This window comes from Hypomesus transpacificus, chromosome 17 (assembly GCF_021917145.1).
Source record: "Hypomesus transpacificus isolate Combined female chromosome 17, fHypTra1, whole genome shotgun sequence".
NCBI classification, from domain to species: domain Eukaryota; kingdom Metazoa; phylum Chordata; class Actinopteri; order Osmeriformes; family Osmeridae; genus Hypomesus; species Hypomesus transpacificus.
The window spans coordinates 14,035,087-14,049,987 of NC_061076.1; the positions used below are offsets into that span (position 1 = coordinate 14,035,087).

Below are 14,901 nucleotides of genomic sequence, written 5' to 3' on the forward strand. Positions count from 1 at the left end.
TAACTGATTTAACTATTTGTGCTGGCTGTGAATTATATTATTGTTGCTTGCTTTCCTCAAGGTACACTCTAACACTTTCGAGGATCATGTTGTTTAATTATAATTTGGTTGATTGTAACTGGTGTTGGAAAACACATGCAGTAGGGCAGAATAGAGGAACTGGGCAAAGGGTGCGGAAAGTGGGGAAAGTTCCCCAAAACTGTGCAGAATGGTTAGAGAATATTAGATAGCATTGTATCAAGGCCCATTTGGAGAGGAAGCCATAGGATCTTTACAATTGTAATAGGCCAATAGATATAAAGCCCTCACCCCCCACTCGAGAGACAGTTGGTGACAGAGAGGTGCAGACCATAAGTTAAACATAGTCATGCATTAAGAGTAAAATCAACCAAACACAGTTTGATCATTTTATCTTCTTCAATGAAACTAAGGATTAGATTTACACTTTTAAGAAAGTGTAGCAGTGTGATGTTGTTCCGATTATGCACAAAATTGCATACAAGGACCAATTAAAATTGGTCTGATCAAGAGGGGATGTTAATCATTTGATAATAAGATTAATAATAATAATATTTCATTGTGTTTTTTAATAGAAATACAGTTGGATAACTATGTACATTTTTGGTACAAACACTTTTTCATATCTATATTGTACATAGGCCTACATGTGATTGTCAAAGATTTGTAGGCTATATTTTGGTTTGACCCATCGCGGGTTATCTGTATTCTCACATTTCCCTATTGTTCTTTTCGACCTGACCTTCGGTTAGCAAGGTATGTTGCCCTTGGCTCCGAAAATTGTTCAACAGAAAATGGTGGTAATGTTACACAACGTGATGTTATTCAAACATACGTTTTGTTACCATGTGGACACTACAAATGTACGTTAACATATATCACGAGCTCGCTAAGGTACCTATTGTAATTTGTAGGGACAATGGTTGTGAAAGTTTCCATGTGCTCACTGAAGAGGTCTGTCCTTAAACCATTGATCAGTTAACAACAATTAAAGATAGTGATTAGCATACTTTGTTACATCTAAACTGTTTGAAATGTTCTGAATATAATAAACAATGTCTGATCTATACCTTGCAATATTAAGCTCAGAGTATGGAGTTAGAAAGCTGACAAAAGTATCTGAATTTGAAAGATCTTAAATATTTGTATGTCGAATTTCATAAAACTGAAATGTTTGACCGTTGAATATATATTATCTGAATTATTTGTATGCTGAATTGAACAAAACTGAATTATTGACTTTCTAGACCCAATTATTGTCCGAGACCATTTTTTCAGCTAATTTGTTAAGGAATAGTTGCCACAGCAACGAAAATAAAGTATACGATGTGTATACACCTTATATTGCATGTATACCAAATTACATTCTCCTACTTTGTTATTTTAATATTCACACATGCTCTCAAACCATCTGCTTATGTGCAGTGCAGAACGTCCAGAGCTAGCCTAGCTCTAGCCTAGCTCTACTGTGTCATTATGCGGCGTCAAACTTCACATTTTCGTTGAACAGACGGAAGAGATTCCCCATGGCTAGCTATCTAGACGAGGCAAGCTTTGTCAAAGTGATAAACATTGACGAACGTTAACTAACGTCAACTAAACTACCCAGCTAACACATGACGTTGCGGCAACGTTGCCAGTAAGTGCTCAGTTGGTAACCCGCAACGTTACCTTCTGGCAACGTCGTGGCAACGTTGTAGCAACGTTATAAAGGGACTGTTGCCAGTTGGTCCCATGGGCAACGTTGCCACGACGTCGTACCTTGGTCGGCTGGTTACGTTATTTTTAGACCCATGGGCATCATTGCCGCGACGTCGTACCTTGGTCAGCTGGTAACGTCATTTTTAGGTCCGTGGGCAACGTTGCTGCGACGTCGTACCTTGGTCGGCTGGTAAAGTCATTTTTAGGTCCGTGGGCAACGTTGCCGCGACGTTGTACCTTGGTCGGCTGGTTACGTTATTTTTTGGTCCCATGGACAACGTTGCCGCGACGTTGTACCTTGGTCGGCTGGTTACGTTAATTTTGGTCCCGTGGACAACGTTGCCGCGACGTTGTACCTTGGTTGGCTGGTTACCTTATTTTTAGACCCGTGGACAACTATGGAGTTAGATTAGTTTCATAATTCAAACAAACCATCGCAACACGATTCAAACAAACTTAACACGATCCAAACAAACGTGACACGATTCATACAAACATAACACGATTCAAACAAACAAACAAACAAACAAACGTAACACGATTCAAACAAACGTAACACGATTCACAAATGTATTTCGTGATTCTCAAATGTAACGCGATTCACAAATAAATGACCCTATTACATTTGTTTGCAACCTGACAAACACAAGTTACAAATCCCTGCATTCGTTGGTGTGAATCCCTGCATTCGTTCGTGTGAATCCCTGCATTCGTGGTGTGGGTTTTTGGAACTTTCCTGACGCGCTTAGATTCACAAATGCATTTTTTCTAAAAGATATCCTCTGCAGCCTATCAGATCGTCTCTTCCAATTTTAGCCAATCACATTAACGTGTCTATGTGGTCTTCAACAACCTGCCATAATGACGGACATCGTCTCCTTCAGATCACGAGCAATGTCGTCTGGTAGCATGTAGGTGAAATTTTCCTTGTTAATCTTATTAAACCGATGATCATACGTGATTGAATATGGTTGAGAATGGCTGGATTCATGTTTAGTCATTTTCCGTGTTTTCTAGGCTAAAGCAGAGCCTGTCTACCCATATTAGACATTGTCCGGTGATTGGCTAAAATTGGAGACATCTGATAGACTGCAGAAGATATCTTTTAGAAAAAATGCATTTGTAAATCTAAATGCGTCAGGAAAGTTCCAAAAATCCACACACAAATGAAGGGATTGTAACTCGTGTTTGTCCGATTTGTAACTCGTATTTGTCCGGTTGCAAACAAATGTAATGGGGTCATTTATTTGTGAATCACGAAATACATTTGTGAATCACGAAATACATTTGTGATTCGTGTTGCGTTTGTAAATTATGAAACTAATCGAACTCAATAGTTTACTACTATAGGTGTACATTAACTACTTAGTAGGTGTACATTATCACCGGATAACAGACACCCCTGCAGCCAGTCAATACTCAATCAGAATCGAGTATTCACCCAGACCATGGTATAATATAAATGTAATTTAAAAAGATGTCAACTAATGGTTGCTCTCCCGGAATTATAATCCTAGTAACCAGATAACGGGACAAGTTGACCAACAACCTACCTCATTTATCTTTTTTTCTTGGCTGTCTAAAACCAATGTAAAGACACACTAAATGTTTGATATTGGTAAACAGCATGAGACTATGGACAACTGGGGCAACCGCAAGCACACCCTCACAATTTCCCCATAAATGATATCCTCTCTGGTTGCAACACCTACTGAAGTACAAAAAAAGAAGATTCTTCTTCACTGATTCTTGAGATAAAGGACAAAAGTACTTTTGAAAAGTAATTTTTTTCATAAACACGGGTCGCATCTATCATCCAATGAAAAGGAACATGTTTTTTATTTAACCACTTTTTTATAAAAATTAACAGTTACTCACTGACTAACTTGACATTCGTCAACTCCATCTAACACATGAAAATATGTTTTTTTTTGTGTTTGATCAATTCAGCAACACTGTAAAAAATATTTAAGTGTGTAAAAATGGTGTGCCTTCGCTAGGTTAAGTGATAACTTGCATTGTATACACTTTTAATATGATTTTACATAGTTTTGGAATTAGCCATTTTAAATTACCTTCATTAGTTGATTTTTTCATTTTTAATATACACAATTAATGGGTTTGTGCCCACAAGACAATGATGCATGTACATAAGTTGATGTTTTAATGTATGAACACACTCAATTGAACAAAAGAAACATACATTATTTCATAAAAATGAAAAACCTCCATCTCGCCGTGTTGACGCACAATTAACAGCATATTTACACTTCCAGGATTCAGAAAAATCAACATGTACAATTATTGTGTTCTCACTTAATGTTTCAATCAATTCTCTGCATGCTTGTGCCTCATTGTGAACAAGGCACACGTGTTGTTGTCTCACTTCTAAGTTTCTCCTCATACAGATGAAGCAACTCTGAAAGACTCCCACTATGCAAGTTGAGTTTCATGTTGAAGTGGATCCCACTGGCTGTTTGGTCTTGAACTCGCTCCCACACTGATTCCACTTATCTCTAGAGCCAGAACTGTATGCTTGGTTTTGCACCATAAACAGGTGCAAAGAAGGCAGGCCTCATTTGCTGGAGTGCAACAAACTAATTAAAAACTATCCTCCAGTTTGGGTGACTTTAAAGCACCCTCAGAACCTGAAGCCAGGGCCGGCGTTTGCTATAGGCGAACTAGGCAGCCGCCTAGGGCGCCATGAAGAGGGGGGCGCCAAATACTGAAGTGCGTCCATAAATTAACCGTCCTGCACCACCAGCAGATGGCGCCAAGGCTGTTGAAACATCTTGCCTAGGGCGGCAAAGGTACTTGCGCCGGCCCTGCCTGAAGCATCAAGTCTGCATTCTCATGATGAAGACACAGACATGTGCTTCTGTCGGATGCCTTGGGTGGTGTTACATAGAAGGGCCTGATAGTACAGAAGGATGAGTAACTCCTCTTCATACTCGGGTTCTTCTTGAGAAAGTCGCTATGGAGGTTCAGCATTGAGTCTGTTAAAATCATCCTTTGATATTTCATCTTGTTCCTGGTGATGGTGTCTGTTTTATCAGTTTTCATGCAAGATGAGTTTACAATGAACTCCTTAACAGTCTGTTTGATATGTGGGAGATATGTTGCCTTCTTATATGTTGTCTGTTTTTCTGTCAATCATTAACTTGTAGGTAAAACCCAACTGGCGAAGCCAACGAAGAAGCCGATACTTCTTTGAAGTTGGCTTCCCATTAGCATCCACTCTGTTTCTGTTCGTGGAGAATCTACAATCGTTTCATCTTTTGGTTTGACATTTGACTTTTCTATTTGAGCCTTTTTTTTCCACCATTCCTACTTTCTTAGTTTGTTTTGCCTCTTTGTGAACCTTTTCTTTCAATGCTTTTATCTCCCTTGAGTGTCTTTTCCTAGTTTTTCTCCTCTCCCTCTCAGCTGCAAAGGCACGCCTGCTTGAAGTAGGCTCCTCAACAGTCTGGTCCAGAGGACTTTGTGGTGGGGTGTATTTCATTTAGCCAAATATTGTACATAGCTCTGGACTTTTTTTTTGCTTTCCTCCAATACTTTCTGCGGTGCCTGTTTGCTCTCAGTCCAAAATATTTGCCAGAGTTGACGTCTGACGGAGTTGACAAAACAACATGTTTTTTCAACTTAATCATGTTTAGTAAATAGTAGCCATTTTGATTTTCCTCAGTTGCCAGCCGCCACTAAACTAAACCAAAATACCAACTTTCTTTCAAAATGTACATTTAGTCATTTAGCAGACACATTTATCCAGAGCGACATACAGTAAGTACAGTAACATTGAACCGGCAACCTTCGGATTACTAGCCCGATTCCCTAACCGCTCAGCCACCTGATTTCAATTCTTTATTGAAATGATCCCTACTTTGAAGACAGTGTTGACACATAAAAGCTGTGACCACAGGGATTTCAACTTGTTTGCTGAATAAAAAAAAAACCTGGACTGCTGCATCCATCAACAGAAAGAAGTCAAAAGGGGTCCTCAGGGCTAAAGCTGACCAAAATATGCCAGATTTATTTCGAATTTGAAAAATATCTAACGGAGTTGACATGAATTTATGACAGATTTTGAAAGGTTGTTGTTAATGTATAAAATAATGCAATGTTCACTTTTAGTATTTTGTGATATTTTATTAAGCCATCAAATTAACCTCATATTCATATTTGACATTTTAAAACCCATTTTTTGCAGTTTAATACTGTGACCTCTACAGAGGACGATTTCATTTGCATGGGGTTTCATAGTACAGTGCTGGTATTTTATACAAATACTATGAAATAAAATAAATATATACAAAACTAAGGGTCTAAACATACACAAGTCTTTCATATCCAACTTATAAAGCCTTTATAAATGAAATAATGTATAGTTTCTTTAGGCAATTTGCAACATTTTGATAGGGGATATGTTTTGTCCCTTATTTCAAGAATCAGTCATATATATCGGTTTTGAAACACAATTTGGGGGATGATTTATAGAGCTGTGCCTAATCTATTGTAACCATAGGAAAAATTTGACTATTTGGAAACAAAATATTCGACCTTTAGAAACACTTCTGACAACTACACTAGAACTACTTTCCCTTCCAATTTACAACATGACGTTTCCAACACTTTCTTTAAAAAAGTTGTGTTGAGGTTTAAAGGTTTAGGTTGTTCATATGGTGAAAAGAAGGTGTCCTGAAAAGAAGCTGGTGGAGCTGAGACCATTGTTCCCCAGACTGGCCTCAAGCCAAACCTGGTCTCCTTGGGCTAGCTGCAACACCATGTCACCTGTGGAGGTGTGGCGACCATTTTGGAAAAGCTGGAAGCCCGTCAGCTCCAACGCACCGTTCAGCCACAGGTCAATGCTCCCCATAGTAATGAATGACGTGCAGTGGTAGCTGAACTGGTAGACACCAGGCAGGGCACATGTGAACACCCCTGTCCGTGTGTTGTAATGGTTTTGACCATTGTAGATGACCTGACGAAAAACAATGACTTTCTTGCTGGAGTGATTGGTGTCGCCCAGACGGACAGAGAAGGCAGAGTGTTGCTGGGTAGCGTTGTTTGAACCGGGGTGTCCGGGGGGACCTCTCATGCCATCAGGACCTGGGGATAATCACCAATGAGTAGGTGGGAGTTATGGACAGTTTATGTCAAGTTCTTAATGCTTGTCACAGTACTTATCACATTAAATATCAAAATATATATAGTTTGATATACTGTAGGCTTTTTACACAATGTGTGATATTAACTATGACTTAATTTTTTTTTTGACCAAATACATTGATCATCTTTTTGCAATAAAGAACTACCTCGTTCTCCTGGGGGTCCTTGGGGCCCAGCAGGTCCCTGTGGACAATCTGTGGGTTGAGGAGGAGAAAGCATTTAACATAAAAATTATAATAATCTATCATATTTATTAAAACATTGATTTAATTGGATTCATAAAGTGCACTTCTAAATAAACAGAACCATCAGTTTGTGTCAGAAGGAACATAGCAGCAAACAGTCCAACCACCAAAAGATTTGTTTCGACTGTAAGTGTTGTGCTTGCTTAAATTTCTTCACGTCACTCAGAGTCAGACCTAATTTTCAATGTCATTATTGCAACTGCCTGTTGAGCCTGCAAGACCAAACACAAATACATAAGCCCTGAAGACAACCTCTTGGCTCTCTATCATAGGGTCATTGTATGTTGAAATGGGAATACAGATTTGAAACAAATGAAAAGTTACCCATTGTATTCTGATAGAATGTACAGTAAATGCAAGCGATAAAACAAAACCTTCTCCAGTGGCCATTTACCTGGCTCACAGGCTCTCTCTGTCCAGGGTGAGAGGTTGAGGGGAAGGAGGCGGTTGCAGCTGACAAGAGGGTTTGAGCTCGACTTAATGCGGAAGGGGTCGCGGGGGACCATGTTGATATCAGTGTTATCACAGATGATACGACTCAAAGAGACTGACGTCAGGGAAGCTCTTTGCCTTGAGGTGAAGACGCCTGGATTCTGGTACCACAGCCTGGCAACAGCAATATTACATTTACTTTTAGTCATTTAGCAGACGCTCTTATCCAGAGCGACTTACAGTAAGTACAGGGACATTACCCCTGAGGCAAGTAGGGTGAAGTGCCTTGCCCAAGGACACAACATTTGGCATGGCCGGGAATCGATCTGGCAACCTTCAGATTACTAGCCCGATTCCCTCACCGTTCAGCCACCTGACTAATACATTTAGATGCATGCAAACCCTTACCTGTCTCCCTGGCGAATCCTCTTAAACTGGTTGGCTATGAGACAGGCGAAGAGTGGGCCCACACGTCCATTCGGAACAAAGGGCTCGGCCACGCCTCCCAGCCAAACATCAATGTTGGCTGGTGTGCCGTAAAGCTGTAGAAGCCTGCGGGCCAGTTCAGTGTTGTTCAGGACCTGTGCCAACTCTTGTAGGTCTTGGGGCTCAGAAAGCCCACAGAACCTGCGCCACTTGTTGTAACCTTAAAGGGAACAGGAAATTAAAATTGGTATACTGTAAATGTACTGTAATTTTTTTATTCATTTTCTTTTATTCTATACTATTAAACATGGGTTTAATTTTTGTATTTAAATAGTAACAATAGAACAGAATGGAATGCCTTTTACAGAATGTATTACCCAGAATGTGTAAGAAAATAAATTATGCTGTGCACTGGAAAAGGGCTGATGGACTGTTAATTCTTATAAACAATAGAGGGAGGTGACTGTCAGCTGTGCGTTTTTATCGCCAACGGTAACGGAATGAGTGAGTTTTTAAGTGGGAACGGAGAAGGAGGTGTGTACCAGGTAGTCCGTGGTCACGTCCCCTCTGCATGTTTAGAGAGGCCAGGTCCAGAGCTATGTGCATAACAAACTGGAACAGTCTATCCCTCAAAGCATCCACCATCATGTGATCCTGAGTACCCAATTTGGCCGGACGGATTATCAAACCACGGAGTAGAGGGTCAACACCACCTAAGGGAAGAGAGAGAGAGAAAAAAAACGGTATAAAAGGTTTCTCACTTCCAGGTGATATAAACCTGACAGGCGGGTCATCCATAGCCCCTGCCTTGTCACTTACCCTCAAACACCACTCTCCAGGGGGTGAAGAAGGCCTCATATAGAGGTACGCTGGGAAAATTAGGATTCTCTTTGAGGTTTGTGTCAACACGGAACACCAGGGGCTGAATGGCGAGGTGAGCAAAGCGGTATGCAGCCGTAGCAAACACGTTGGCAATACTTGGATCGATATTCTGATCGTAACCAGGGTAGAGACCCAGCTTACGGTTCATCTCATCTGGGCCCACAATGTGAGGCAGGTAGTCCCGGAGGACTAAAATCTGATAACGAGATGGAGAGATACTGTGTATGCATACATGTTTGAAAAGGTTTCAAAATACTTAGATACTTAATATAGGAGGATCAAAGTGAACATGTGAAGAAAAACTGTGTGCGTGTGCAAGTGTGCATGTGTGTGCATGGGTTACCTGGGCATAGGCGCCCTGAATCTTGCGTGCCTCTTGGTAGAGTGTCTCACTGTCCCAGTGTGGGTTGATGCGACGCAGCTCACGAGCCAGGCGGTTGTGCTCACGCACAAAGAGTGTGTGAATGGATGTCAAGGCGATATTCTCATCCACACGTGCATCACCTGGGGCAAAGAAAGGGACTTAATCATCAACTTAAATAGTCACAGGCACCATCATTGTAAAAGTTCCAATGAACAATTGACCAGAGCCAACTGCTGAACCTAAATGTTTTAAATCGTCTCTGCCTTCAGTTTCTGGTTGCCTTAAGTTAAGTTTGTGGTTGACTAAAAGGTGTGAGCATATTGTAAGAGAGACACCGTTGAGATCTACCAACCTGCAAAGAAGCAGGGCACCTCCCTGGCATTTGTGTCATTGGTGATCCTTTTGCGCGTAGCGCACATGTTGCCATTTAGGGTGGTGAAGGGGAGCAACTCCCGCCCGTTGTCTGTAAACTCAGTGTTGACGCGCATAAGGCCGCCGTCATCGGTCAGGTTACGGAGGTCCAAAGCCAGACCCTCTTCTGAACCATACACTTGTCCCAAGTCTAGGAAGGCCGTTAGAGCATTGATCTGCTCCCTCTTATTGCTCACACCGCCAAACATGTAGGCTGTGTTTCCTGTGCCGCAGACAGGTGCAGATCTGAAGACAGGGATGCAGCTGTTGGGGCCAGGGGGAATGCGAGGGTCCCCCGGTGGAATCTGCCCGCAAAGGACAGTATATGGTTAATGGCAAAATCGTTTAACTGAGTGTTTACAATGTGGGATGCCCCATTTATACACAATCAAGCACCCTTCCAAACTTTATTTAAAAAATGTATTCAAAAGAGTGAAAGTCACTGACTGGAATGGGGAAGCAGGGTTCTGAGCGCTCACAACTCTGGTCGCAGTCCAGGCCATTGCTGAAAGATCGGATGCTAGGTGAGAAAGGCGTGAATGTCAGGTCGTGGTCATTCCACTGACCAAACAGGGTCACGAGATGGGTGAACTCTTGATCGCTCACCACGGCCTCATCCGTTGTGTTCAAAATGAGGTTTGAGACCTCCCTGACCTGAGCACAAACAGTAAAGAAAAAACAGCATTTTTCCCAGGTGTATTAAAGACCAGTTTGTGACATTTAAGATGATATCTTGTTTTAATTTCTAAGTTCTGCTTCTGCGGTCATACCAGAGGAAGCAGAAAGTTGTTAAACTTCTTATTTTGGTCCCAGCCTATAGGCTCAGAGATGCCATCGTCATACTCAGCAGGTAACAGGCGCGTGAAGGGGGTGTTGGAGGCTCCGAAGAAAGGGTTATTCCTGGAAAATAGACATTGAGAAACCAAACTTTAGAAACTCTGCGGGAAATGTTTTCAAAATGTGCGGTGAAGTTTCAGTGCCCAACGTTCAAAGAAACGTCATTAAACTTCGGCGGTTCTTCCTCAAAAATATACCTTCATATTTCACAACAGCCTAAACACACAAATTTGTTGGTACCCTTAAATGCATGAAAGTGATTATGTTTGTTTAGCTTTTGAAATCTGAAAAAAAAGATAATGTGGTTGCTCTCAGGTCTTGCTCGCACTTGAAGTTTGGTTCTATTGATTTTCTTAGTCCGGACCAAAAAAGTAAATGATTGATTTAGTCCTGGTTCGCTTAGCGCTCACACTGGCATTTTTAACACCAAACCTAAACAAAACGATACGGATAAGGTCGCACCCTGATTGGACAGCTTTTATTGTTTCTTTGAAAGCCAAGGCCCACTATTCAGGCGGTCTTGGTACGCTTCTATGGTATGCACCAAGATTCGGATGGCATCGTTCACACTTGTTCAAATGAACCGCACTAACAGAACAATCACACCATAGTTTGTTTTAATTTAACCAAAGCTGTCAATTGTAAACAAACCCTTACAAGTTGTTGCAGACACTTGTGGCCGTGCGATACTTGTTGATGTTGGGAGTGGTACGACAGGATGGAGGCCTTATTCTAGCCGCACAGCCAGTCATCGTGGCGATGGTTTCAAGATCCTGGTCTGAGAGTATATCTGAGGTGACAGAAAAAGATTGTTAGTATGTGCGTGTGTGCCCGATTCGTCAGCGTGTGTGTTTTTCTGTACTATGTTTGTGTGCATGCCTATGTCTAACTGACCTGTTGCATTGATTAGGTTGATGGAGCGTTTGTTTGCATGGTGTACATTGGCTTTGATCAGTCTCAAGGTGTTCTCCATGTAGTCTGCAGCTCTCACGGCAGACCGTGTGTCTCTGCGCGGTTGCTTGTAAAGACGTAGCACATCTGAAGGCTTGACTGACTCGCTACGCACTCTGGCCAGACTCCTGAGGCACAAACACGCACAGATCATTCATATAACATCACCGCTGTGTATCTACTAATCTCTGCCAGGAATACAATAAACGGAAATATTTTGAAACCAGAACTGTTTTGCCTGAATTGACCACAAGTGGGATCAAAACAATGCGCATTGCGATATTTTGCCAGACAGACGGTTGCTGAACACAGATTAGAAGTACTACAACAATAATTCAAATAGAAGATGGATAACTGTCGGCTTCACTCACTTCTCTCTGGAGTACTTATAGGCATCGTCCACAATTCTCTTTGCCTCCTCCAGTGCACTTTGTATGTAGGGGCTGCCCAAGCTTTCCTCTGTTGACCATGATAAGCAAAATATGTCAAATATATATAATATATGCATATGAGATTAGTAAATGTGGCCTGTCTGTTTATAATCCTACCTGATAGGACAGAGTAGTTGAGTGTCAGCACCAAGCCCAACGTCAGAAGGAGAGAGTGAAGGAGATCCATCTCTGAAATAATTATAAGAAATGGTGTTGAGCTGCCATAACTGGGAGTACCTCAAGGAGAATCTTAGGCCAAACCAATAATATACCAAAGAATACCAAAGAAACATGTTGTAAGAACATTTTTTTAAATCTACCTGTATTAAACAACTATGACAAAAATTGCTTTATAATCACACATACACAGATACATAAATAAACAGTTGACACAGCTTTGAACACAACCTACCAATCTACTTTGAGTTAGATTTTCATGCATGAATTAAAATATAAATAACTACGATCCTCATCTGTAAGTGTGAGGCGTAAGTCCTCTTACCTGTGTGAGTCTTTGACAACCGCATGAATTGGAAGATCAGTTTAGTGATGTATCTAACCAGTAACTGTGTATTTATAGAAACAGGTGAAGCCTCACCCTTTATTGTGTTGCTCAAGAGGGGAGTATGCTTCTCACAAACCACCACAAACCTCTTCCTTCTTCCTCCTTTCCATTCAAGAGACCTTGTCTCATCCCCTCAATGATTGATGGAATGAACACTGCTTACTATAGTTCAAACTATTACAAAAGCTGCATGATCGTTTTACAAGTACTGAGGTCTGTTTGACTGAAGTCAAACATTATCAGGGAATTTCTACCAGGAAATATATAATTTCCTGATTGCTGTCGGCCTCACTCAGAGCCTGTGGCTGAAGAGATCAGGCATGCAAACAGGTCAGGGGTAAAAAAAGGTGAGAACGATACGGCCCCCCTCTAGGGGGCCAGGGGTCATGCTCCCCTGGAAGAACATGTCTTAAATGTTAAAATTAAAGGCATCAATCTAGTGCACTTTGAGAGTAAAATTAAGAGGCTAGAAAAAACTCTCCCCACTCTGCCCCTGATTGGCTGTGAGATTTAGGCATTAGGAGTGACGATTGGTTCCAGAGCCAGTTGTAAAGTTGCGAAGAAAAAATATTTTCTCATCTGGATGTCTGTAATGTAATGTCTGTAATGTGACATTACATACTGTACATGCAAGTATTAGCTAGATGACTTAAATGTATGATGCGCTTGTCTATCAGTCCTCATACACTACGGCACAATACTTGCTGAGCAATAGCGCAAACAGTGGATACAGTAGCTAACAACGCTAGTGCTAAATAAGTATTAGCTGCTCGGCTCGATGATGCCGGGTAAGTAGGGCTCGTAAAAAGAACGAAGAGGAACCCGCTTCCTAAACTTTTGGTGTGGGCTCGCTGATATCGCTGTCTGTCTTATTAGAACTGAGTCGTTGCTAACGTGAGCTGACGTCGAGACGTTGTCACGTTAGGCTAGCACTGAGTTCCATTTGTGCAAACAGCTTTTTTTGCTACAAAAACATTCTATGCTCGTAAAACGTGAAACAGAACGTAAATTCCAATACAAGCAACGCAATCGCTAACAACACAAATCTTTTGACACCGACATCTATGTAGTCCAAATATTGAGAAATCGTTAGAGAAATCGATTATATATAATCCCTAAAGATTATATATATATAAAAATATATATTATAAATACATAATATAGCCTATATGTGAGAGAACCAAGGCTGTTTTCTTGCCGGAGGCAACCACACCCAATTACAGTAAAGTGTGTTGTCTACAATAAAGATTAGCTACAATACAGATTAGCAGAGAAGTAAGGCCTTGCACAGCTCTATTTTGCTGAATATTAACAGGAAAAGTTTACATGAAGAAGAAATAGATACACATATGTATAAGCACTCAGTAGGGTCTGAGTCCATCACAAACTTGTTTTATTTGATTATTTATGAAAAATCTATAAATTAATGTGATCAGCTCATAATTATAATATTCAGGAATACATTACTTAACACTGATACATTACATTTTATATTTCTTTCTTAAATCTTCATGTAAAATGCTATTCATAATCCACCATTTGCTCTGCATTTTCACCCCCCAAAAATTAAAGACAAATATCCAAGCAAAAATGGGAGTTGTAGTTGTCTTTAAACTATTGTTATGTATGTTTCTACTGGTGCTCCTGCAAGTGGGGCCTTTGAAAAAAGACATGTGCTGAAATAGGCCTACCTCTTGTAGTCACTTAAAAGGAGCTTAGTGAAGCAATTGTGCTCCTGAGTGCTGAAAAGCTATCCCTGTGTCAAGCTGCAGCTAAGTTCAATATTGCTGGGGGCAAGGGTCAAAGCCTGACCAGGTAGACCTAATATAAAGTGTACCTACACACAGACAAGTATACTTCTGTTACTAGTTGACATTGATTTGGGGCTTACTTTTTTTCTTCTTTTGTTGTGTATGCATTTTAAAAGCTTTTACTCAAGGGTCTCAAGAGGATATAAAGCTAAAACCCTTAAGGAATATAACAGCATTTGCATCCTCCTTTCAGAAGTTTAATTTGTCTTTTTTTTTTGATAATGTAGGCTACCTCAAATGAAGACAACTTCTTTACCCTAAACACCAACAGAGATTTAAACCTATCACAGATCTGCTAATATGGGTGATACATATCTATGTCAAGGTTAATCTAATTTCTTGCTTTGTTTCCTTACGGCTTTACCTCGATAAGGAATTACATGTGTTATTGTGTTCATTTACAGTCCTATCGGGAACTGTGTCACTTATCTCTAACACAAGTTACAAGTACAATTGCTACAACAAATCAATCAATTTAGGTGTTATCTGCAATGTAGGATAAAAACTGTGACCTTGGGACTACTGTGAGTGAGTTGATAGGCGGATACCTAGAGATAGCAACAAACATAATTGGCTGTGGAATTAAATACATGTAATTTATTTTAAAAATCTGTATAGCCTACTTTACAATAACAAAAACTCAAAGGAGAGAAAAAATACA

The 14,901-nt window shown here is 40.6% G+C and overlaps 1 protein-coding gene across 1 annotated transcript; it reads right to left on the minus strand.

The window, feature by feature from the left end:
* Nucleotides 1–5,844: 5,844 nt before the first annotated feature.
* On the minus strand, nucleotides 5,845–12,409 carry LOC124479369 (eosinophil peroxidase-like). The gene is made up of 15 exons (XM_047038105.1): nucleotides 12,367–12,409; nucleotides 11,982–12,053; nucleotides 11,805–11,892; nucleotides 11,377–11,561; nucleotides 11,140–11,272; nucleotides 10,416–10,545; nucleotides 10,093–10,299; nucleotides 9,587–9,950; nucleotides 9,214–9,374; nucleotides 8,808–9,066; nucleotides 8,531–8,701; nucleotides 7,971–8,208; nucleotides 7,525–7,736; nucleotides 7,032–7,079; nucleotides 5,845–6,825 (listed from the first exon to the last, which is right to left on the minus strand). Exons 1-15 carry the CDS (start codon nucleotides 12,389–12,391, stop codon nucleotides 6,392–6,394), a joined length of 2,727 nt encoding a protein of 908 aa, XP_046894061.1. The 5' UTR covers nucleotides 12,392–12,409; the 3' UTR covers nucleotides 5,845–6,391.
* Nucleotides 12,410–14,901: the final 2,492 nt, after the last annotated feature.

What these genes read in the sequence shown, in the direction of transcription:
- LOC124479369 (XM_047038105.1), bottom strand. Translation starts at nt 12,391, where the DNA reads ATGCGGTTGTCAAAGACTCACACAG. An exon ending in ACAACTTTCTGCTTCCTCTG is followed by an intron (nt 10,300 to 10,415) that starts GTATGACCGCAG and finishes GTTTGTGCTCAG; the next exon opens with GTCAGGGAGGTCTCAAACCT. An exon ending in CTGGAGAGTGGTGTTTGAGG is followed by an intron (nt 8,702 to 8,807) that starts GTAAGTGACAAG and finishes CTCTTCCCTTAG; the next exon opens with GTGGTGTTGACCCTCTACTC.